Below are 24,479 nucleotides of genomic sequence, written 5' to 3' on the forward strand. Positions count from 1 at the left end.
CTCACAATAGCTGAAGAAGGGTTCAGATTGTGCATTTGGATTCTGTAGCAGACACTGCAAATTTCCAAGAGCAATCACACCCTGCTGCCTCAGTGGAGGTGAATATGACCTCTGAGAGTACTTTAATGGCACCTCCGAGTGATGCCACACAGATATATACAAGGAAGATGGTATCCCTTGCAAAGAACAAGGTTATTGTTACCAGAGCCAGTGCAGAAGCCTAGAGAATCAGTGCATTAAAATCTCTGGAAAGGGCAAATGAGCTGCTTGGAAAAATTGTCATTACCAAGGGGGATAGGTTTGGAAACTGGCAGTGAGTCTAAAGGATTGTTTAAAGTCTTCAGGAAGTACAAGGCCAAATATGTAAGATGTGAGAGACTGCTATGTGAAAACATCTAAAGATCCCATACACTGAAAAACATCAAACACCCATTTTCCCATGCAGGACATGTAGTGTTGGAGTATAAACAGGGCTGATGAGGGGGAGGTAAAAGATAGTCCATATGGTCCACAAAAGATCTGTATCAATCATTCCTGCTTAGATACCACTGTACTCCACTATGACTGCAACCTGGACAAGTGTCATGGGAGGGTTGTTTGCAACAAGTTTAAGAACTAACACTTGTCTACAACTATGCCCCTCCTACATGAGAATTTAAGGGTTAGGAGGTAGTCTAACAGTGGCCCAGCTTCACATATCCCCTCTGACTCTCAGTATGACAAAAAGCTGATAATCCTAATTCAAGTCTTGTCTAGCCGCTTATTATTTCTCATTCCTACTATCTTTTTGTTTGCTTACATCCACGCATGATCTAAGAAATTGTCATACATCACTGGAACAGCAAGATAAACAAACCTGAAAAATATTTGATAATTACCTTCTTTCTGGTAATAAGGCCAAATATGAAGTGATACTGAAAGGACCTTTTAAGAAATGGACTTCTGGCCAGGTGTGGTGGCTTACGCCTGTAATCCCAGCACTTTGGGAGGCCGAGGTGGGTGGATCACCTGAGGTCAGGAGTTCAAGACCAGCCTGACCAACATGGTGAAACCTCGTCTCCACTAAAAATACAAACATTAGCTGAGCATGCTGGCATGTGCCTGTAATCTCAGCTACGCGGGAGGCTGAGGCAGGAGAATCGCTTGAACCTGGGAGGTAGAGGTTGCAGTGAGCCGAGATCATGACATTACACTCTAGCCTGGGCAACAAGGGTGAAACTCTGTCTCAAAAAAAAAAAAAAAAAAAAAAAGAAAGAAGGAAAGAAAGAAAGAAATGGACTTCTGGTGGGGCGCAGTGGCTCACGCCTGTAATCCCAGCACTTTGGGAGGCCAAGGCGGGTGGATCACCTGAGGTCAGGAGTTCGAGAGTAGCCTGACCAACATGATAAAACCCCGTCTCTACTGAAAAACTACACAAATTAGCCAGGTGTGGTGGTGGGCTCCTGTAATCCCAGCTACTTGGGAGGCTGAGGCAGGAGAATCGCTTGAACCCGGGACGGGGAGGTTGCAGTGAGCTGAGATCATGCCAACGCACTCTACCCTGGGCGACAGAGCAAGACTGTCTCAAAAAAAAAAAAAAAAAAAAAAAAAGAACTGGACTTCTTGGTTCTGGTGTCCCTCAGGGACTGTGGATATAGGAACTCTTTCTTGCTTCCATCTATTTTTCTATATGCTGACTGCTTATTAGTTTTTAAATGAAAAGAAGTTAACGCAGCTTTCTAGGTGAGGCAGTCTTTTTTTGTTCTGTGCTATCATGAAATCAGGTCTCAGGATTTTGGGGACAATGAGAAGCTTCAATATATGATCTTGACAGAATAAGGCCAGGTTACCCTCCATAACTTCCATGAAGCTTATGGTCTAAAACCGAAAGAGCTATCATTGAGCTCCCTGACATTTCTATAGAAAGCTCTTTTGGAAAAATCTCTGTAACTTACTTTTCAGAACATCCTGTCTAATCTTCCGTTATAATCCTCTCAATCAATTTCTCTAATCTTAAAGATTTTGCCTTGGACATACCAAGATAATGTATCAAGTGAGAATAAGACCACTTTTGTGATCATCAGATTATTAGGTCTAGATGTTTTGATTAATTATCATTCCAGTCACCTTGTCCATTTGGCTTTCCCTTTGTTTTGGCATCATAGTATATGATGCTCTGGCCTCAGATTGGCCTTGTTCATAACTTAGCTGGAGAGACCAAATATCACTGTTACATGATTCAAGAGGAAGAAACAGATTAGATAGATATTCCCACCCCTGAATGAAGCTCTGCAGTCCGAGAATCTTTTCTTTCCCGAAAGATTTAAATTTTACTTATAAGTCACTAATTTGCTTGTTCACTCATTTATCCTATAAACATATATTTAGCACTATTAGGCTGAACTATGTGAAATTGATGATATTAGACCATTTTCACCTATAAAAATGGCAAGTTGTTCATACTGTTCAATCTAACTTTATACTTTGATAAATGAACATAATGAAACCAACCTTGTACTTCTGCTTGTAAATGCAAGTTAACAGTTATTGATTACTAGAGGTTTTTTTTAGTCTCTATTTCTCTTAAATCTTATTGTCCCTGTGACTTCAAAAGATTAGTCTTAGTATTCTAGAGTGGGGTGATCCCTATTGTTCAAGTCCTAGAACAGAACTGAACATATGAGACTAAGATGTGGTGTGTCTAAAGGTCCCACTGTCACTTTTTTGATAGTAGTTCTCCTTGTTTCTTATGAGTTTCCAAAACTCTTCACAGAATAGAAACCAGGATTTTCTGTGTTCAACTTTAGAGACAGTAATAGCAATGGCAAGACCTGAGCAAGTTGTTGCATGCCCCCTGCCCCCACTTCCCCTGCAACCATGGAGTAGACAGCTTTGAAATGACACATATAAATAATAATCTAGAATTTATTTTTTCTAGAAGAGACTTAGACAAATCCAATATCCATCAAGGTAACACGAGTCTATCTCTGAGATGGAAAGTGTCTTCCTCTCCCTGAATAGAGACTTTAAGGATCACTAGTGAATCTGGGAATAACTGGAGAGATACTCCCAATTCATCTAGAATGACTACTAACAATGGCACTATATTTCCTTTGAGTTCTGCAGTTTAGGGCATAGTTAGAAAAGATTTAAGATGTCCTTTCCCAACATTCTTTCCAATCCATTAGCGTAGAATAACTCCAGTTCCTGGATGTTTCAGTATTGTAGTTTCAAAAAATGGTAGAAGTACTGGCAGGAAAAGTCAGGGTGGATTCCAGTGAATTTAAGCCCCTGCTGTAGAATCTCTTCTGTGAGCATAATAATGGTGTCTGGGTATCTGCATCACGCCGAGCCTCCTGCTTTAGTTGGTGGAATTTGTGCTGCGTCCAGCCATATACTCCACAGTTGAGTAGACCCTGAGATGTTGCTGTTAGAGCCTGGAGGAGATGAAGGGGTGATGCAGCCCATGCTTCAGGTTTTCAGGGATCCAGGGAATAATTCTCACTCCCCTTATTCATAAAGCATTGTTATATTTTCTCTATCTCAAACATGAAGATCTGACATCAGTTTTTTATATTTTTCTAGTTCGTCCTGAACTCACTGTCTACACTACACTGTTACGGATGACTGAGAGTTGGTCATACTTCGTAGTATATACATAGGGACAATGAAATAGCTTCAGTGCCCCTCCTTATTGCCTCATTTTCCAGGGTACCCTTGAGAAAACTGTCTCATCGGAATAGTCAGATAACCCAAAAATCTTCTTAAATCCAATAAAGAAAAAAAAGAGAGATGATCATTCCATCCCCTCCTCACCATTCACCAAGAATAGCTCATTTATCCCATTCAGTTTACTCTGGATGGGAGAGAACCATGTCACTATCAATGTTTCATAAGAACATACCTGGCAGATCTTGTTTATTTTTGCTGCCCATTCCTTAAAAACACATCAGTAAAATGAAGTTGACCAGAGATATATACGCTCTGGAATGCATGGAGGTACTTTTACAACATCATCTATCTTGACTTTGAGAAAATTTTCACATTCTTCATAACTGAGTGTAAATAATACATTTTCTCTTTTGCAATGTAGAAGTACCCGGAGGGAAAAAATAGTCCTTACCGAGTAAAGGTAGTATAAGAAAATAGGATAAGCAGGCGTAAGAACAGAGATACTGAATGTTGAAGGTGTTACCTGGAGAACATAAAGGGCCATGTGAAGCTTGGTGTCCTGTGGCTTAGTCAGCTTTATGATCATCAGAATGACAGCTGTGAATACACAAAGTGTAAACCTTCTTGTCAGCCCTGACTGTCTAAAGTATCAGGTTCCTCCACACACCTCTGAGCATTATCAGAATGGAAACAATAGGCATAATAAAATCCATCAGTGACGTTAACCTGTTATGCAAACCAATGAGTCTTAGGCCTCCAACTTCTAGTCTTTATTGATGAAACTTTGTAGATTATTAGTGTAGTAATGGTAGCAGGATATACTACAGGAAGGTAATAATTTATACTTCCTATCAATTCAGATTTTCCCAAGCTCTTTCATAAAAATTATCCAATCTGGGCGGGCGAAGTGGCTCATGCCTATAATCCCAGCACTTTGGGAGGCCAAGGTGGGCAGATCACCTGAGGTCAGGAGGTTGAGACCAGCCTGGCCAACATGGCGAAACCCTGTCTCTATTAAAAATACAAAAATTAGCTGGGCATGGTGGCATGCGCCTGTAATCCCAGCTACTCGGGAGGCTGAGGCAGGAGAATTGCTTGAACCTGGGAGGCAGAGGTTGTAGTGAGCTGAGATTGCACCACTGCACTCCAGCCTGGGCAAGAGAGTGAAACTCTGTCTCAAAAAAAAAAAAAAAAAAAATTATCTAACCTGATCCTCACTATAACCTTATGTAGTAGGAAGGGCAGGTGTTAATATCTCCAAGTCTGTCATGATGTTTTTTCCTCTTATATCATGGTGCATCTCATGTCTAATTATCTCAATTTCTAAAACATAAGAAGCAAAAGGAGTTAAGGAGGGTAGTAAAAACTGGAAATATGGGTAGGGCCCATACAAATTTTATAAACTGAATAGGAATTTGCAGCCATCCTTCTTTTTTCTTTTTCTTTTTTTTTTTTTTTTGAGATGGAGTCTCTCCCTGTCACCCAGGCTGGAGTGCAGTGGTGCAATCTTGGCTCACTGCAAGCTCCACCTCCCAGGTTCACATCATTCTCCTGCCTCAGCCTCCCAAGTAGCTGGGACTACAGGCGCCTACCACCATGCCCGGCTAATTTTTTTTTTTTTTTTGTATTTTTAGTAGAGACGGGGTTTCACCGTGTTAGCCAGGATGGTCTCGATCTCCTGACCTCGTGATCCACCTGCCTCGGCCTCCCAAAGTGCTGGGATTACAGGTGTGAGCCACTGTGCCCGACCTCAGCCATCCTTCTTAGTGAGAACACTTTGCTTGATCAGAACCTCATAACTGCCCTCTTCACTGCCCATCTCTTCTTAAGTACCTACCTGGGCCCCAGCAGCAAAAGAAGGCCACTGGGTAGAAGCGCACCCGTTGGTCCACAATGTGAATCACTGCCCACTGTTCACTCCCCAGAAAGCCAGTTGACTTCACAAACTTCTTATACAATGTCTGGGCTCGGATAAGTAAGACCTAAATATGAGTACAGCAGTGAGCAGTTTGCTTAAAGCTTAGTAAAATGCCCCAGGTCTATCCTCCTATCATTTTAAAAAGATTATTCTCTTGGAATCTCACAACAGGAACGACCCCATTCTCTTGTCTTTACTTTCTGAGATCAGGCTTTTTTTAAGAGAAAATTACCTTCAGAGTGAACTTTTACTAGGCTAGGGAAATGGACAGATACTAGCCAAACTTGTGTATCACGTTTAACACATGAACCTTACATCAACCTCTGGGCATTTCCCCCCACTGAGGCTAATCACAGTTTACCCAGGAAGTTAAAAGTAAGCTCTAACTAGTTCCTCTTAAAACACTTTATTAGAGATTTTGTTAGAAAGTGTTCTATGCTTAACACTTCAGCACCATGGCTGAGCTTAAATTCTCAACTCTAAGCAACAGAAGTTTTAGAAAGTCACTTTGCACCCGGTGCGGTGGCTGACGCCTGTAATCCCAACACTTTGGGAGGCTGAGGCAGGCAGATCACGAGGTCAGGAGTTCAAGACAGCCTGACCAGCATGGTGAAACCTGTGTCTACTAAAAATACAAAAATTAGCCAGTCGTGGTGGCATGTGCCTTTAATTCCAGCTACTCAGGAGGCTGAGGCAGGAGAATTGCTTGAACCTGGGAGGCAGAGGTTGTAGTGAGCTGAGATGCACCATTGCACTCCAGCCTGGGCAACAGACCGAGACACCGTCTCAAAAAAAAAAAAAAGAAAGAAAGAAAGTCACTTCTTGCCTTTAGATGGAAAACAAATTGCTTTTTCCTACTGTGAGCTGTCTGAATAAGGTTTAGCTCATGAAACAAATATAAATCAGTTCAAAAGTCCAATGTGTTTTTTTGCAAAAATTAAATTAGATAACACTCTTGGTAACAAATCTGAATCTTTTCCCTAATCCAGATCTACTCTCTAAATTAATAACCTCATTACTTAATCAAGTTCAGCCATGTACATAGTCTCTTTCCCTACATAAGCATCAAAAGGAGACTTGAGTTTGAGAAAACTTAACGTCTAAAAGAATCAGTTCACCATCTGTTGATTTATTTATTTTTTTAGAGATGGAGTCTTGCTCTGTTGCCTGGGCTGGAGTGCAGTGGCACGATCTCAGCTCACTGCAACCTCCGCCTCCCGGGTTCAAGCAATTCTCCTGCCTCAACCTCCCAAGCAGCTGGGACTACAGGTGCATGCCACCATGCCCGGCTAATTTTTTTTGTATTTTAGTAGAGACGGGGTTTCACTGTGTTGCCCAGGCTGGTCTCAAACTCCTGAGCTCAGGCAATCTGCCCGCCTCGGCCTCCCAAAGTGCTAGGATTACAGGCATGAGCCACCATGCCTGGCCGCCATCTGCTGATTTTTAAAGAATCTAGAATGCTAATTCTGAATATACACTGAAACCTGGGCTATTCTAAAGAAGCAATCAGGAATCCTCAGGGAGCCAGGATTTGGGACCTGTCTCTCTTGTTAGTCAGTTCCAAACGTAAACCATCAAACCCATTTTAATATGAACTAGTTATTGTGTACTCTTTACAACCTGTTGATTTGAACTGAGCCATCTCGTGTGTGTGTGTGTGTGTGTGTGTGTGTGTGTGTGTGTTTTGAGACAGAGTATCCTCTGTTGCCCAGGCTGGAGGGGCACGATCTCAGCTTACTGTGACCTCTGTCTCCTGGGTTCAAGCGATTCACATGCCTCTGCCTCCTGAGTAGCTGGGACTATATGCACATGCCATCATGCCTGGCTAATTTTTGTATTTTTAGTAGAGACAGGGTTTAGCCATGTTGGCCAGACTAGTTTCGAATTCCTGGCCTCAAGTGATCTACTCGCCTTGGCCTCTCAAAGTGCTGGGATTACAGGTATGAGCCATTGCGCCCAGCCAAACTGAGCCATCTCTATAACTTATGTTTGAATTGCCAAAGGAAATTCCCCATAACTGTATCTAGTTCACAGGTGCTAGTGGGACACATTTGATCTGCAGGTAGATACCTTGTAATTCTTGAACTGAAATATAAAAAGAGGAGAAAATGATACTGAAAAATAGATATGGGAAATACAAAGGCATATTTGCTCATTTACTGCTTTTGTATGAGGCAGTTATGTAACTTACTATCCCCTGGCTAATTATTCTAATTGTATATCATCCTGATGATATCAAATAAGTATCTGAAAACTTCATGAGCCACTTAGCACTTTAGCCCCAGTTAGACATAGCATAAATGCAAATTTATGGCCAAATGAAGAATTTAAAAAAGAAAATTATTTTATTATTTGGAAAATTAAATCAAAGCATATGTTCTATGTTTCAGAGTGTCATCCTAACTATGTAAAGGATATATTTGGCACATATGAGTTTTCTGGCCATAGGGGATTGATGAAGCCTATACTAGTTGTAGAGTGAGCATAATTTTCACCTAATAAATACAAGCTCTTTTCTCTCTCTTATCATTTGATTTGGGGAAGTGCAAAAGTCTGAGGCAGTAATTATACTGTCAAGATCTCCTAGCTACTTTCTTAGTTCTAGGACCACAAGAAGTGCCTCTCTGCCCCATCTTTCCCAGGTCCTGGGAATACTGGCCCATCCCCTTCATTTCCTCATCTCTCCACAAAGGAAGGTAGGGTGGTACCATACCATAATGGTAAGGAGGCTGAGTACAAAGCTGCCCAGGAAAATGGCGATACCATAAAAATAAAGTGTGCTACAGACAGATGTGTTGGCAGAAGGTGGGAGTTCAGCCACGGCTGATGGTGGTGAGTGCATCAAGATACACCTAGGAAGAAAATCAATAAACAGGAGTACTACTACAGATGTAAGAAAAGAGCTGCTCAACAAGAGTTAATAAGCATGTTATTTTACTTATCATTTTGCTAACTCTTGCTCATAAAACCTTGTCTCTCCCCCACAGACACATTATCTTGTAGTCATTTTGTGTTACACTTTTACTTATGTATTTTCAGTCTTTACTACATCTTGTTCCCTAGCCCATTTCTAATATTAGCACTTTGGTCAGAATTATGTGGAAAGTCTTTTTCCAGCTCTATTTATAGAAACAAATAGGTGTAGTCTGCCATGAAAATTATACATTTAGTTCTTACTTACTTGTGGCTCTGACTGAAGTTTTGGAAACATTCACTAGTATTGCCCAGACAGAATACAGGTGTCATCAATAGCAGAGGTATCAGGCTGGGAGGGAAAAAAAGTATCACCCTAATATCCACTCTTTTTCATGCCCTTCCTCCTTTGAAGAATATTCTCCTGCTCTTCCCTCAACTCTATCATCCCACCAATCTCCACAAATAACACATTTAATTTCTTCAAGAAAAATACCTCAAATACCTTAGGTATTCCTTCTTTTCCAGTTCCTAGGGAAGTACAATGCAGTAGGGAATTAATTTTATACCTAGGTTAATGAACGCTACCATAGTTTCACAGAGAATCTCTGGGAGCTGTATGGTCAGATAAAAATGCAAGTGGGTCAGAGTGAAAGGAAAATCTACTAAGGAGTTCTGTGTGCAGTCTGTTTTACTTTCTATGGTGACCAGGGATAATCTCATTCTCATCAGCCCCTTCTTGGGAGCTTTTCCAAAGTGTAGCTTTAAATAGCCAGCTATTTATCCTGCTAAATATAGCCAGCTCCCTGTAAGAGGAAACGATCCAGGAACAAAAGTCACAAAGTCTAAAACCAACTCTGATATGGCCACCACTTTAGGTGACATCCAAACCCTTTCTGGACTCTGTAATCCTAAGAGTCTTATCCAATGTTATAAAGTAGATGATATCCTGAAGGCCATCTACTACAACACTTTATGATACAGGAAAAGGAATAAGTGATCCAAAGACTCAAAGAAATTTGTTCAAGGTTAGTTACACAGAGTTGATGGTAGATTTGGAGCTAAAACCCAAATCTATGACATCAAGCTACTTCCCTATTCAATGTGGAAAAATGGAACCAATGAACACGTATTTGTTGTTTCTAAGTTAGGCTCTGTGAGGACTTAGGAGTGACAATGGAAATAAAGGGCACTGTCCTATTTGTTCCCACCTGAACACCAGAATAATGAGAGTCTACACCTCGCTAAGAAGTAAAGAAAAAATTTTACCTTGAGAAAACAAAGGCCATTTGACCAACTCGACAAGTATAATCTATCACCTATGAAAAGAATAAATGTGAGAAATGTCTTAAGACATTGTCAATCATATAATAATAAATACCAGATCATCAGTTAACACTCAATAGAACAAAAAGATTTCCAAAAGCCAGTTTGCTTCTGTCAAGCAATATTTGCTATAAAATTCATCAAATAGATAGTTCCTTATTAGCACTGTATATAATGGAATTTTATCTCTATTACTATATTCTAAAAAGTACAACAACAACAACAAAGCCACAAAGAAAGCCTGCAGGAAGTAGCCTAATATGGACTTTGGGTACTCAAACAAATTCTTTTAAAAAGAAAGGCATATATGAAATCATATAGTAACCCTCTATCTCCTAATAACAGTTCAGCTCTTTTCACTTAGACCCAGAGATGTGTGGACTTCTTCAGACTTTATGAGTGGAATGAAACCCTTCTTATAAGATGACCAGTAAAAAGTGTAATAGGCCAGGATTAGTATAATAGGGCAGGGTCAAATATGCCCTTTGGATATAAGACTGTTAGACACTACACGATAGAACATTTTCAAAATCTTGACTTGTGTTAGACACTGTAAAACAACTTACAGAATAATTTTTCCTACCCTCTAGGACTTTATGATGTAAGACTTTGAACAGAACATCTTAAAGAAATAATAGAATTAAAAATAAGCTTTTTTCTAATTTAAGATAGAAAACATATTATATTTGGAATGGCATTGTTAGGGATCAATAAGCATTAAGTGAGTAATTAATCAATAATCAGATATTGGTAATTAATTTGCCCCAAACAGTTTGGAGCAGGAATAGGACAGCTAGCGTTGACTTTAGGAAAATAAATAAAATTGTTTTTTGTGACCCCTCCCACTCACTTCCCTTCTTCACTTTTTATTCTTTCCTCTGTCAGGTGGTTATCCAGTGTTTAACTCTTATTTTCACCTGGGTACCAATGAATCTCTGATAAAAAGCTTATTGCTGGCTGGGTGCAGTGGCTCATGCCTGTAATCCTAGCACCATGGGAGGCCGAGACAGGTGGATCACGAGGTCAAGTGATTGAGACCATCTGGGCCAACATAGTGAAACCCTGTCTCTACTAAAAATACAAAAATTAGCTGGGTGTGGTGCCACGCACCTGTAATCCCAGCTACTCAGGAAGCTGAGGCAAGAGAATTGCTTGAACCCGGGAGGTGGAGGTTGCAGTGACCAGAGATCATGCCACTGCACTCCAGCCTGGTGACAGAATGAGAATCCATCTCAAAAAAAAAAAAAAAAAAAAAAAAAAAGTTTATGGCAGAAGTCTTGCTAGAGTATTTCAAAGAGAACTCAGGCCTAACACAGTGGCTCACATCTGTAATCCCAGCACTTTGGGAGGCCAAGGCAGAAGGATCACTTGAGCCCAGGAGTTCGAGACTAGCCTAGGCAACATAGTATGACCCCCCACTCCGCCCATCTCTACAAAACTACAATTAAAAAAAAAAGAAAAAATTAGCCAGGCATGGTGGCACACACCTGCGGTCCCAGCAACTTGGGAGGCTGAGATGGGAGGATCACTTGGGCCCAGGAGATTGAGGCAGCAGTGAACTGTGATCATATTACTGCACTCCAGCGTGAGTGACAGAGTGAAACCTTGTATCAAAAAAATAAAAAGAAAAGAAAACCCAAAGAAGAAAAAGTATCTTCAAAGCTCTTTGTGTGTGTGTGTGTGTGTGTGTGTGTGTGTGTGTGTGTGTGTGTGTATGTAGCTACTACAACAGCAGACTAATAGGTAGTGGAGTTATTAATATCTTAGGCTATGGTTGGGCATGGTGGCTTATGTCAGTAGTCCCAGCACTTTGGGAGGCTGATGTGGGTGGATCACCTGAGGTCAGGAGTTCAGGACCAGCCTGGCCAACATGGCAAAACCCTGTCTCTACTAAAAATACAAAAATTAGCCAGGTGTGGTGGCATGCACCTGTAGTCCCAGCTCCTCAGGAGGCTGAAGCAGGAGGATCGCTTGAACCTGGGAGGTGGAGGTTGCAGTGAGTCAAGATTGCACCACTGCACTCCAGCCTGGGCAACAGAGTGAGACTCTGTCTCAAAAAAAAAAAAAAAAAAAAAAAAAATATATATATATATGTATATTTTCCCTTCTTCATATATATATATACATATAAAATACTTTTTCCTCTTTGGGTTTTCTTTTCTTTTTATATTTTTGAGACAGGGTTTCACTCTGTTACTCAGGCTGGAGTGCAGTGGTATGATCACAGCTCATTGTGGCCTCAATCTCCTGCCCCCCCCAACATATATATATATATATATATATATATATATATATATATATATATATATATATACACACACACACACATACATATATACACACACATATATATGTGTATATATATATATATCTTCGGCTAAAGCTTTTCTTCTTGAAACCAGTGATAGAGTATGGGTTATAAAGAGAAGTACAGTATATGCATTTGTATGCATAGAAAGCAGTAGGATACCATATTTGAGAGCTAATCTTATGTCCTTCCCATTTTTCTTTCAAATTTTTTTTGTTCTGCTGCCAGGAGCTCAAGCCTCAGAAGATTATTGCCCCATGTTTTCTCCATTCTTGGCTTCTGGTCTAATCATGGCAACTTCTTTAGGGAATGACTTGTGGCTGAATAAGTCTCACAAGCTACAGTTAGTCTACTGGCTTTTGAGTGAATGAATGAATAAATAAAAACTTGAAATGCTATCCCTGTAAGGCTGCTGGACTTTTTAGACATTCATTTACCTAAAGGGAAAGGTACTAAATAATTATTTCTTTACAGTATCTTTCAGTTACAGAATACTAAAGGATATATAGCCACGGGTCCTTACTAACTTGTAGGGAGCTAAGAAACTAAGCGAGTTTAAAATATGGAAGAGTAGGCTGGGCGCGGTGGCTCATGCCTGTAATCCCAGCACTTTGGGGGGCTGAGGAGGGCAAATCACGAGGTCAGAAGATCGAGACCATCCTGGCCAACATGGTGAAACCCCATCTCTACTATAAATACAAAAATTAGCTGGGTGTGGTGGCATGTGCCTGTAATCCTAGCTACTTGGGGGGCTGAGACAGGAGAATCGCTTGAACCAGGGAGTCGGAGGCTGCAGTGAGCCAAGATTGTGCCACTGCACTTCAGCCTGGCGAAAGAGCGAGATTCCATCTCAAAAAAAAAAAAAAAAAGTAATTATTAGTATGGAATACCCAGAGGTAAACTAAAGAAAAGGTGCCAGAGTATAATCCTGTGTTGCACAATACAGTAGCTGCATGTGGCTAATTAAATTAAAATTAATTAAAATTAAATAAAATTTAAAATTCAATTCCTCAATCACACTAGCCACATTATAAGTGTTCGGTATCCACATATAGCTAGTAGCTACTGAACTAGACTGTGAATTAAATATTTTTATTATTGAAAAAAGTTGAACAGCTCTTATATAGACAATGATATCTTGTTCAGAATACTGCCTAAGGGCCTCTTCATGTTACTTTTTCAGTTATTTCCTCAGTGTCCTTTCTCCTTAAAGCAAGAAAGAGTTAGAGACAGAAATTTTAAAAGCATTCTCTGCCCCTGCCCTTCTTCAAACATGAACGTCTAGAACAACATAAAAAAGTAAGAAGAGTACCTCCTTAAGAAGTCAATCAGATGAAGAGTTCATAGAATCATAGCATCTTGGGGGTGGAAGGGACATTAAAGATCACATAGACTGACATTTCATTTTATTTTATTTTTATTTTTATTTTTTTAGACAGAGTTTTGCTCTCGTTGCCCAGGCTGGAGTGCAATGGTGCAATCTTGGCTCACCGCAACCTCTGCCTCCTGGGTTCAAGCAATTCTCCTGCCTCAGCCTCCCAAATAGCTGGAATTACAGGCATGCGCCACCATGCCTGGCTAATTTTGTATTTTCAGTAGAGACGGGATTTCTCCATATTAGTCAGGCTGGTCTCGAACTCCTGACCTCAGGTGATCCGCCCATCTTGGCTTCCCAGAGTGCTGGGATTACAGGTGTGAGCCACCACGCCCGGCCAACACTTCATTTTGTTTGCTTGTTTTTGTTTTTGTTTTGTTTTGTTTTTTTGAGACGGAGTCTCTCTCTGTCGCCCAGGCTGGAGTGCAGTGTGGCATGATCGCGGCTCACTGCAAGCTCCGCCTCCCGGGTTCACGCCATTCTCCTGCCTCAGCCTCCTGAGTAGCTGGGACTACAGGCACCCGCCACCACGTCTGGCTAATTTTTTGTATTTTTAGTAGAGGTGGAGTTTCACCGTGTTAGCCCGAATGGTCTCAATATCCTGACCTCGTGATCTGCCTGCCTTGGCCTGCCTGAGTGCTGGGATTATAGGTATAAGCCACTGCGCCCAGCCAACACTTCATTTTACAATGAAAAATTGGAGACGCAAGAAAGGGAGATGATATGTCTAAGGTCACAACAGGAGATAAATAACAGAACTGGGTCTCCCAGGGTTGGCATGGAGTCAAGAAGAATTTCCCTTGCTGAGTCAAACCAGGCAGGAATGCCAGGACTGTAAATAATACTCCTATAATCAAACCTGTATGTGTATGTGTGTGTGTGTGTGTGTGTGTGTGTGTGAGAGAGAGAGAGAGAGAGAGAGAGAGAGAGAGAAGGGAGAAGAGGAAGTGATGTCAAAAGAATGTAAACAGTGGGAACACGTTTTTTCTTCAATTAACCTCCATAAATGCACCTAGCTAGTGCTAAATGCTTACACCATTTATCAGGGATATACAGGGATTGTTTTTACACACTTTTTCTTTTTTTTTGAGACAGGGTCCGTCTCTGTCACCCAGGCTGGGGTACAGTGGCTCAACTGATCCTCCTGCTTCAGCCCCCGGAGTAGCTAGGACTCCAGGCATGTGCTACAATGCCCGGCTAATTTTTTTGGTATTTTCTGTAGAGATGGGCTTTCACCACTTGCCCAGACTGGCCTCGAATTCCTGGGCATAAGCAATCTGCCCCCCTCAGCCTCCCTAACCGCTGGGATTACAGGTAGGAGTCACCACACCCGGCCTAGCATACTATTATTAACTATCAGCCCTGAATAAAACTTACCAGTGGAGATGTGCTCTGTCCACTCTGGGTGTGTTTCATCCTCAGCTCTGTGTACAAATACCAGATGTAATTGACAGTGTAGAGAAATGAGGAAATGTAGAATATCTAGGTTAAAATCAAAACAACCCATCATAACTATCTCACTCTGACACTGTGAAGTTCTTTCAACATACTTCATTATTCTCTATTATGAGAATCCTACCTACTAGTCTATTAGTAATGTACCATCTAGTGTCCATACCAGGCAAAACCATACCAAGTCTGAAATTCTTTTTTGTGTGTGTATGTGACAGAGTTTTCGCGATTGTTGCCTAAGCTGGAGTGCAATGGCACAATCTCGGCTCACTGCAACCTCTGCCTCCCAGGTTCAAGCGATTCTCCTGCCTCAGCCTCCCGAGTAGCTGGGATTACAGGCACGTGCCACTACGCCCCGCTAATTTTATTGTATTTTTGGTAGAGATAGGGTTTCACCATGTTGGCCAGGCTGGTCTCGAACTCCTGACCTCAGGTGATCCACCTGCCTTGGCCTCCCTAAGTGCTGGGATTACAGGTGTGAGCAATCGCACCTGGCCCCAAGTCTGAAACTCTAACAGGCCTACCTAAAACATGCCCTGCTTCCTTATTTTATCCTTTGGACTGTTCAAAAGAACCACAGCATTATCCACCTCTACCTGCCCCACAGTCCCACTTTTACGAAGATATCATATAATCTTTTTCTATTTTATTTTTTAATTGAAAAGACAATAAGGATTTCTACTTCTAGTAATGACAGGCTAAGCTATTTGAATCAACTTTCCATTCAAAAGAACTAAACATGCTGAATAAGATATTTTTTTAAAAATCCTTAAAAGAACCTAAGAACTGAGATGATATCAAGGAACTAGTAGGATAAAATCTAAGAGAAGGAATTTCTACTTCCAGCTTTGACGAGATAACAGGAATAGAATTTACCCTCCAGCCTTAAACAACTAAAAATTGAATAAAATATATGAAAATATCCAGTTTTCAAACAGTAGGCAACAAGCAGAAGAGAACAGCAATCCCTGAAAAAAGAAAAGCAAGGTGAGTCCATCAAGTGCCCCAGCTCACCAGCTGGTAAGAGTGAGTATAGGAGGGCTGGGCACAGTGGCTCACCCTGTAATCTCAGCCCTTTGTGAGGCCGTGATGGGCAGATCATGAGGTCGAGATCGAGATCATCCTGGCCAACATGGTGAAACCCCATCTCTACTATAAATACTAAAATTAGAGTGAGTACAGGAGGGGGAATCCAAACAGACCACTGTCTTGGTGAGCTGAGAAGACAGAGTTCAGTTTGGGAGGCCAAGGCAGCTAAAATTTGTGAAGTACAGTATCAGAGCAGAGGAAGCTATATGGTAAGACAATGCTCAGGAGAGCTGCAGAGGTCACCCCAAGTCTTTGGTTAAGTATTAATCAATGTATATGGAAGAGAAAACCATGAAAACCAGAGAAAGAATCCTCAGAAAAGAGTAGGTGGGACAATCCCTAAAGCTCACACAGGGCCAGGAATAGTTTGTTTGCTTTCTCATCAATCAGAGTGGAAGAATACACAGGGCATAATCATAAGAAGAGTATTGCTTCTGTAATGGGACCAAATTAGCCGTACATAAAAGGCTGCCCTCCCTAGGCTTAAAAGCAAGCCTAATCAGTGGGGGTGGTGGTGTATGCCTGTAATCCCAGCTACCCTGGAGCCAGAGGCAGGCAAATCATTTGAGCCCTGGAGATGGAGGTTGCAGTGAGACAAGATCGTGCCACTGCACTCCAGCCTGGACAACAGAGTGAGACTCCATCTAAAAAAAAAAAAAAAAAAAAGCAAGCCTTTAAAAAACAGGCAAACCTTGAAAAGGTCAGGAGTTCGAGACCAGCCTGGCCAATATGGTGAAACCCCCATCTCTACTAAAAATACAAAAATTAGCCAGGCATGGTGGTGTGTGCCTGTATGCCTGTAGTCCCAGCTACTTGGGAGGCTGAGGCAGGAGAATTGCTTGAACCCAGGAGGTGAAGGTTGCAGTAAGCCGAGATCGAGCCATTGCACTCCAGCCTGGGCAACAGAGCTAGACTCCATCTCAAAAAAAAAAAAAAAAAAAGAAGAAGAAATAGGTAATTTCATTTACGCCCAGTAGAGGGAACCAGGATGTCATTGTATCTGTTAGATTTTTTTTCAGCCCTCATAGCAGATACATAAGCATTCTAAATTTGACCCTTCTTGAAGTTTTCAGGTTTAAAATTTTGTAACACCTTAAGTGATATTGTTAAAAACCTCAAGAACTGTAATTAATGTTAACATTCTTCAATAGCAAAGATAAATGATTATTAATTTATCATCTTAACTACTTTGTATTATTTTGAGAGACTCAGGACTCATCTTTATTTTGTTAAACTCCCAGAGACACAAATATTCATTGAATGACTACCTTGCATAAAGAAGAATCTATGATAGGGAAGACAAATAAGAACCTTCTGCTTAATCTCATACAGATAGTCCCTAACTTTATAATTGTACAACTTATAATTTTTCAACTTTATTATGGTATAAAAGAGATATGCATTCAGTACAAACTGTACTTCTTTATGTACCCATACACCCATTCTGTTTTTCACTTTCAGGACAGTATTCAATAAATTACATGAGATATTCAACACTTTATTATAAAATAGGCTTTGTGTTTTGCCCAACTGTAGGCAACAGTTACATTAGTAACTGTTCTGAGCATGTTTAAGTTAGGCTAGGCAAAGCTATGATGTTTTAATTCCACAATCTGTTTCTTTAAATTTTCAACCATCTCCTAAACTGAAGCTTTATGTTTAGAACAATGTTTTCCTCTAGTATAACTTGATTCTGTACTCCTGGATTTTCTTGATTTGTCAAAATTGTTCCACGTACCCAGACAATTTCACATGCTTTTACTTTTTCTAAAATCCATACATTCCCCTTGCCAAGACCAGCTCGGTCGTGGAGACCCTAACCCAGTGGTGCTAGAGGAATTAAAGACACACACACAGAAATATAGTGTGGAGTGGGATCAGGGGGCTGACAGCCTTCAGAGCTGAGAGCCCTGAACAGAGTTTGACTCACATATTTATTGACAGCAAGCCAGTAATAAGCATTAGTTCTATAGATTATAGATTAACTAAAAGTATTCCTTACAGGAAACAAACGGATGGGCCGAAACAAAGAGATGGGCTCTGGCTAGTTATCTGCAGCAGGAACATGTCCTTAAGGCGCAGATCGCTCAGGATATTGTTTGTGGTTTAGGAACACCTTTAAGCAGTTTTCCACCCTGGGTGGGCCAGGTGTTCCTTGCCCTCATTCCAGTAAACCCACAACCTTCAGCGTGGGTGTCATGGCCATCACAAACATGTCACAGTGCTGCAGAGATTTTGTTTATGGCCAGTTTGGGATTTGGGGGCCTGTTCCCAACACCCCTGCTTAAGATACTAGTTTTCTTGTTTACTTCTCCTATAAAACTGTGTACACTCTCATAATCTTGAACACATACTCTTCCAGTATCTGATTAAAACCCATTTATGCCTAGTGTTCCATTATTGGAATGCTAAGCATGTAGAAGTTACATCCTACTGCTCAAGGTCATCCCCAAGGTCTGATTTTTCACAAGTCTGCAATTCAAAAAAGCTGCAACCTCCAGCATAAATGGGTTAAAGTCAAGTACCTTTTCATCAGATTTGACTCCCAGGTCATCTAAATGAACTTTCCATAAAAAGAAAAAAAAATCATATTACAGGTTTTTCTTTAAATTCTTGATAACTGGCCTAAAAAACCAAAGATTTTACATTTAATCAAAATAATTTCCTGTGTTTCATATTGTTATATTGGGTTTTTAATTAAAGTGTTAAAAAAATTCATATCCACATAAATTTCTGTACTTGCTTTTAAAGACTTTTTTTTTTTTTTTTTGCTTTTAAAGACTTTTGATGGTCACTCTGGTTAAATAAATGATTATTATTTCATAGGGACATGTGATCCTGTTTTGAGCTAGTGTTTTAAACCTTTTAACATCTTTGACAGGCTTCCCCAGAATCAGACTCTAAATTAAGTCTTTTTTGACTTCAAACTAACTTTGGGTTATTCCATTTGGCCTCAGAACTTCTCAAAAGTTTATAAAAGAGAAATATTAAACAAAATCAGGCTTACTTGAGATGTCAAATTATATGGAAAACATTGTCAAATGGTAAGTGATGTTAGATCTACTTTCAGTTACTTTTATGGGTATGTTATTGATATAAATGTTCCAAAATTGTACAAAACTCTTAAAATCTAATATGGTATCAGTCATAATTCTGATTACTATTTTATACCACAAAAATAACCACATTTCATTGTGAATGTCTGGTTATGGTAAACTTTCACCAGATTTTACATGGTTATTCAAAGGTTGTGTCATCCTCAGTTATTGTTTTCATTCTTCCCTACAGGTATCTGCAATCAGATTCATGAAAAAGACTCTAACAAGTACTCTTAAATACAAATTTCTAATAACTTCAATATTAATGGACTAAATACAAATTTTCCAAAACTCCAATGCAAAAATTAATAAATCTGCAAAACTGCTAATCAAGATAAAACCAACAAATTAGTTACATGAGATTAAATAACATAAAAGTAATGTTTTTATGAGTTTATTTGGAATTAAAGTATTTGGCTGGCTAAAACAAATACATTTTTTAAAACCTTGTTGTTTTTTGTTTCCTGTTGGGACTCAGGAAAAAGAAAAAACACTGTTCGTTCTTTACTTAAATGTTTTGTTTTCCAAATTTTAAAAACTGGTCAGGCCAAGGATCACTCATGTGATTTGGGAGATCCAGCCTAGCAGGTACAAGGTAAAAAACATCCTTTTCTCAGAGGTTAATTTACATATAAGCACTGAGTTCAGCTAGAAGCCTTGAAACTTATATTCCTCCCTGCTCAGCCACCTTGCTGCTCCTGTTGAGGGAGGGCTACCGTGCCCATCCAGGAAAGAAATAGTTCAAGTCTTCTGAGAAATGTAGGAGTTCAGAGTAAGGTGAGATGAGAAGACAGACTCACAGATAGAATTTGAATAGGTTGGGGGAAGAGGGTTGGGCATTCTAAACAAAGGGCTAGAATAGGAAAAGGGGCAGAGACAGGAATAAGGATGTCTAGTTTCCCACAGGAACTTAGTGCTTCATACAGTGCCAATCAATAGTAGGTACTCAGTAAATATTTTGATCAATAGTAGGTAGTCAGTAAATATTTTGTTGGATGGCTAAAAGATATTCACGCCACCTGCATACCTAGAGCATCTCAAACTTGGTACATAAAACAAGTGGCAGTATCTTGGGGAATAATCAAAGCACCAAAACAAAAATGGCAACAATTTTACCAGATTTACTAGTAAGTAAACTAAAACTTTTAAAAATTTAAAACAAATATACTCATGCATATATTTATTTTAATTTTATACATCATTATGTGATTATATGGCAGGGGGGCTTTGTAAATTGCAAAGTTCCAATAAATTCTTTTTAAAAAATGGCTGGGCATGGTAGCTCACACCTGTGATTCCAATACTTTGGTAGTCCTAGCCAAGAGATCACTTGAGGCTAGGAGTTTGAGACCAGCCTGGACAACATAGCAAGACCTTATCTCTACAAAAAATAAAATAAAATAAAATTAGCTGGGCATGGTGGTGCACACCTGCAGTCCCAGCTACTCAGAGCTACTCAGGAGGCTGAAGTGGTGGTGGTGGGGGGTGGCGGGGGTTGCTTGAGCTTAGGAGTTAGAGGCTGCAGTGAACTATGATTGCGCCACTGTGCTCCAACCTGGGCAATAGGGCAAGGCCCTCTCCCCCGACCCCCACCCCCAAAAAAGAAAGAAAACAAAAACAAAAACAAAATCTTTTTCTCTTAAGCTATCTACAGTTTACACTAATTTGATAAAATATGCTTTTATACAGAAAAGTAAAATCATTTACTTTTTCTCCCTACTTGATCCCTTCAAAACTAAAAAACTACCCATAAGTATTCTTATTCTTATAACAATATAGTTGATTCCATAAGTTCAATAAAAATATGCTATTTTTATAATGGAATACAATTTAAAACATTGCTTATATATATTAGCAAGGTTTTGACTAGAATGTCATATTTAAATTGTTTATAGATACTATGGACAAAGTCTAAAGTCTGCCTTCATTTGGCTTCCTAGACTTAAGAAGTTTTTAAATCTGAAATTACATTGTGGTCAGTTGCTATTCCTGCTGCACTTATATAAATGATCAGGTAATATTTGATAAAACTAAACTATTTTACAAACAATTTGGTCTTACTCTATTATCTTTGGTAAAATCGCAATTATGGTAAAGAAAAAACTTATGTTTCTAAGAAAATCTGTAATACATCTGTTATTAGACTGTGGCCCTGAGGATTGTTTTCAAGTTTTTATTATGTACCTATAGAATGGACTAGATCCTAAAATCTTCTAGGTACCTCCAATCCAACCTTCTTCCATAAAATTACTAAAACCAGGAAATGCTGTTCCTAAAACCCTGTAAACTAAAACCAAATAGGTCAGGGTGATGGCTCATGCCTGTAATCCCAGCACTTTGGAAGACCGAGGCGGGTGGATCACCTGAGGTCAGGAGTTCAAGATCAGCCTGGTCAACATGGTGAAACCCCGTCTCTACTAAAAGTATAAAAATTAGCTGGGCGTGGTAGTGCACACCTGCAGTCCCTGCTACTCAAGAGGCTGAGGCAGGAGAATCGCTTGAACCTGGAAGGCAGAGGTTTCAGTGAGCCAAGATCGCACCACTGCACTCCAGCCTGGGTGACAACAGTGAGACTCCCTCTCAAAAACAAAACAAAACAAACAAACAAAAAAAACAACCAAAAAAACCTTAAACTAAATAAATTTTAAGAGATGAGTCTTGTGCCCGGGATATGGGCAACACAGAAAGTTCACTGGACTGCCCAATGCCATAACCAGAGACATTAAAACTACAAACCAAGATGAGAAATTGATGCCTTTATGCTGTGGACATCTTTCCCCAGAAACATTGGAATAAGACTCCCCATCATAATGAGACTCTTGCCTCTTAATTTTTCCTTGCTTATGCCTACCTCTTTCACTTGGCAGAACATTGGTGTAATTAAAATTTCACAATCAGTAGCCACTGCAGATAACTTGACAAGACCTGATCTTAAAAAAAAAAAAAAAAAAAAAAAAAAAAAAAAATCCTTTAGAACAGGATAGAGAGCCCAGAAATAAGGCTGCACATCTACAACTATCTGATCTTCAACGAAGCTGACAAAAACAAGCAATGGGGAAAGGACTCCCTATTCAATAAATGGTGCTGGGATAACTGGCTAGCCGTATGCAGAAGATTGAAACTGTACCCTTTCCTTACACCATATATAAAAATTAACTCAAGATGGATTAAAGACTTAAATGTAAAACCCAAAACTATAAAAATCCTGGAAGACAACCTAAGTAATACCATTCTGAACATGGAAACAGACAAAGATTTCATGACAAAGACGTCAAAAGCAATGCAAAAAATGCAAAAATTGCCAAATGGGATCTAATTAAACTAAAGAGCTTCTGCACAGCAAGAGAAATTACCAACAGAGTAAACAGACAACCTACAGAAAGAAAGAAAATTCTTGCAAACTATGCATCTGACAAAGGTCTAATATCTAGCATCTATAAGGAATTTAAAAATCAACTTATAAGAAAAAAGCCTCATTAAAAAGTGGACAAAGGACATGAACAGATACTTTTCAAAAGAAGACATACATGCAGCCAACAAGCATATGAAAAAAAGCTCAACATCACTGATCACTAGACAAACGCAAATCAAAATCACAATGAGATACTATCTCACACCAGTCAGAATGGTGTGGTTACACCACAGATGCTGGTGAGGTTGTAGAGAAAAGGAAATGCTTATACACTGTTGGTAGGAGTGTAAATTAGTTCAACCATTGTGGAAAACAGTGTGGTGATTCCTCAAAGATCTAAAGACAGAAATACCATTCGACTCAGCAATCCCATTACTGGGTATGTGCCCAAAGGAATATAAATCATTTTATCATAAAGACACATGCACACATACGTTTGCTGCAGCACTATTCACAATAGCAAAGACATAGAATCAACCTAAATGTCCATCAATGGTAGACTGGATAAAGTAAATATGGTACATATATACCATGGAATACCATACAGTCATAAAAAAGGACAAGATCATGTCCTTTTCAGGAACATTGATGGAGCTAGTGGCCATGATCCTTAGCAAACTAACATAGAAACAGGAAACCAAATACCATATGTTCTCATAAGTGGGAGCTAAATGATGGGAATACATGGACACATAGAGGGAAACAACACACACTGGGGCTTATCAGAGAATGGAGGGTGGAAGGAGGGAGAGGATCAGGAAAAATAACTAATGGGTACTAGGCTTAAAACCTGGGTGATGAATGAATCTGTACAACAAACCCCCATGACACAAGTTTACCTATATAACAAACCTGCCCATGTACCCCTGAACTTAAAATAAGAGTTAAAAAAAAGGAAAAAAAAATCCTTTAGCCTACCTAGTAGGTGATGTTAGCAACATCCCAATACAACTTTTTGTTCAGCTTGCACTAAGTTTTCAAACTGACTTAGTGGCTGGGCATGGTGGCTTGGCCGGGTGCGGTGGCTCACGCCTGTAATCCCAGCACTTTTGAGAGGCTGAGGTGGGCGGACCATGAGGTCAGGAGATCGAGACCATGTTGGCCAACATGGTGAAACCCCATTTCTACTAAAAATACAAAAATTAGCTGGGTGTGGTGGCATGCGCCTGTGACCCCAGCTACTTGGGATGCTGAGGCAGGAGAATCACTTGAACCTGGAAGATGGAGATTGCAGTGAGCCAAGATTGAGCCACTGCACTCCAGCCTGGTGACAGAGCAAGATTCCATCTCAAAACAAAACAAAACAAAAAACACACACACACAACTGACTTGCTGACTTGGCTCTCTCTGCTTTAAATCAACGCAGTCATAAAATGCTAAGTAATAAGATTGCTATCTACTAGCTGAACAACAACAATAACAAAAAGTCTAAGATATTACTAATACTATATGGTGTGGATAGATAAATTCCTCTGGAAAAGCTGAGACCCATATACACATAATTTAAAAGCAGGCCACATAAATACAAGAGGTCTGTGATGGTTAATACTGAGTGTCAACTTGATTGGATTGAATGATGCAAAGTATTGTTCTTGGGTGTGTCTGTGAGGGTGTTGCCAAAGGAGATTAACATTTGAGTCAGCGGACTGTGAAAGGCACACCCACCCTTAATCTGGGTGGGCACAATCTAATCAGCTGCCAGTGCGGCCAGAATGAAAAACAGGCAGAAGAACGTGAAAAGACTAGCCTGGCTTAGCCTCCCAGCCTACATCTTTCTCCCGTACTGGATGCTTCCTCTTCTTGAATGTCAGACTCTAAGTTCTTCAGCTTTGGGACTCAGACTGGCTTCCTTGCTCCTCAGCTTGCAGACAGCCTATTGTGGGACTTTGTGATCATGTGAGTTAATACTCCTTAATAAACTCCCCTTTATATATACA

General features: G+C 40.0%; 1 protein-coding gene across 11 annotated transcripts in view; it reads right to left on the reverse strand.

Annotated features, from left to right (window-relative positions):
- Positions 1–2,886: 2,886 nt before the first annotated feature.
- TMEM116 (transmembrane protein 116) overlaps positions 2,887–24,479 on the reverse strand; it is an 83,710-nt gene continuing 62,117 nt past the window's right edge. For 7 of the 11 annotated variants that reach the window (XM_019039016.2, XM_063694369.1, XM_055359140.2 and 4 more), the window contains 7 exons: positions 14,869–14,973; positions 9,752–9,801; positions 8,751–8,834; positions 8,283–8,421; positions 5,489–5,633; positions 4,175–4,248; positions 2,887–3,416 (listed from right to left, as the gene is read on the reverse strand). In XM_019039016.2, the coding sequence (XP_018894561.1) occupies positions 3,210–3,416; positions 4,175–4,248; positions 5,489–5,633; positions 8,283–8,421; positions 8,751–8,834; positions 9,752–9,801; positions 14,869–14,973 (804 nt within the window). In that variant the 3' untranslated portion in view covers positions 2,887–3,209. The remainder of the gene's footprint in view (positions 3,417–4,174; positions 4,249–5,488; positions 5,634–8,282; positions 8,422–8,750; positions 8,835–9,751; positions 9,802–14,868; positions 14,974–24,479) is intronic. The other 4 variants (XM_004053913.3, XM_055359135.2, XM_055359136.2 and 1 more) reach the window with 2 other exon arrangements.

The sequence above is a fragment of the Gorilla gorilla genome, chromosome 10 (genome assembly GCF_029281585.2).
Source record: "Gorilla gorilla gorilla isolate KB3781 chromosome 10, NHGRI_mGorGor1-v2.1_pri, whole genome shotgun sequence".
Taxonomy (NCBI): domain Eukaryota; kingdom Metazoa; phylum Chordata; class Mammalia; order Primates; family Hominidae; genus Gorilla; species Gorilla gorilla.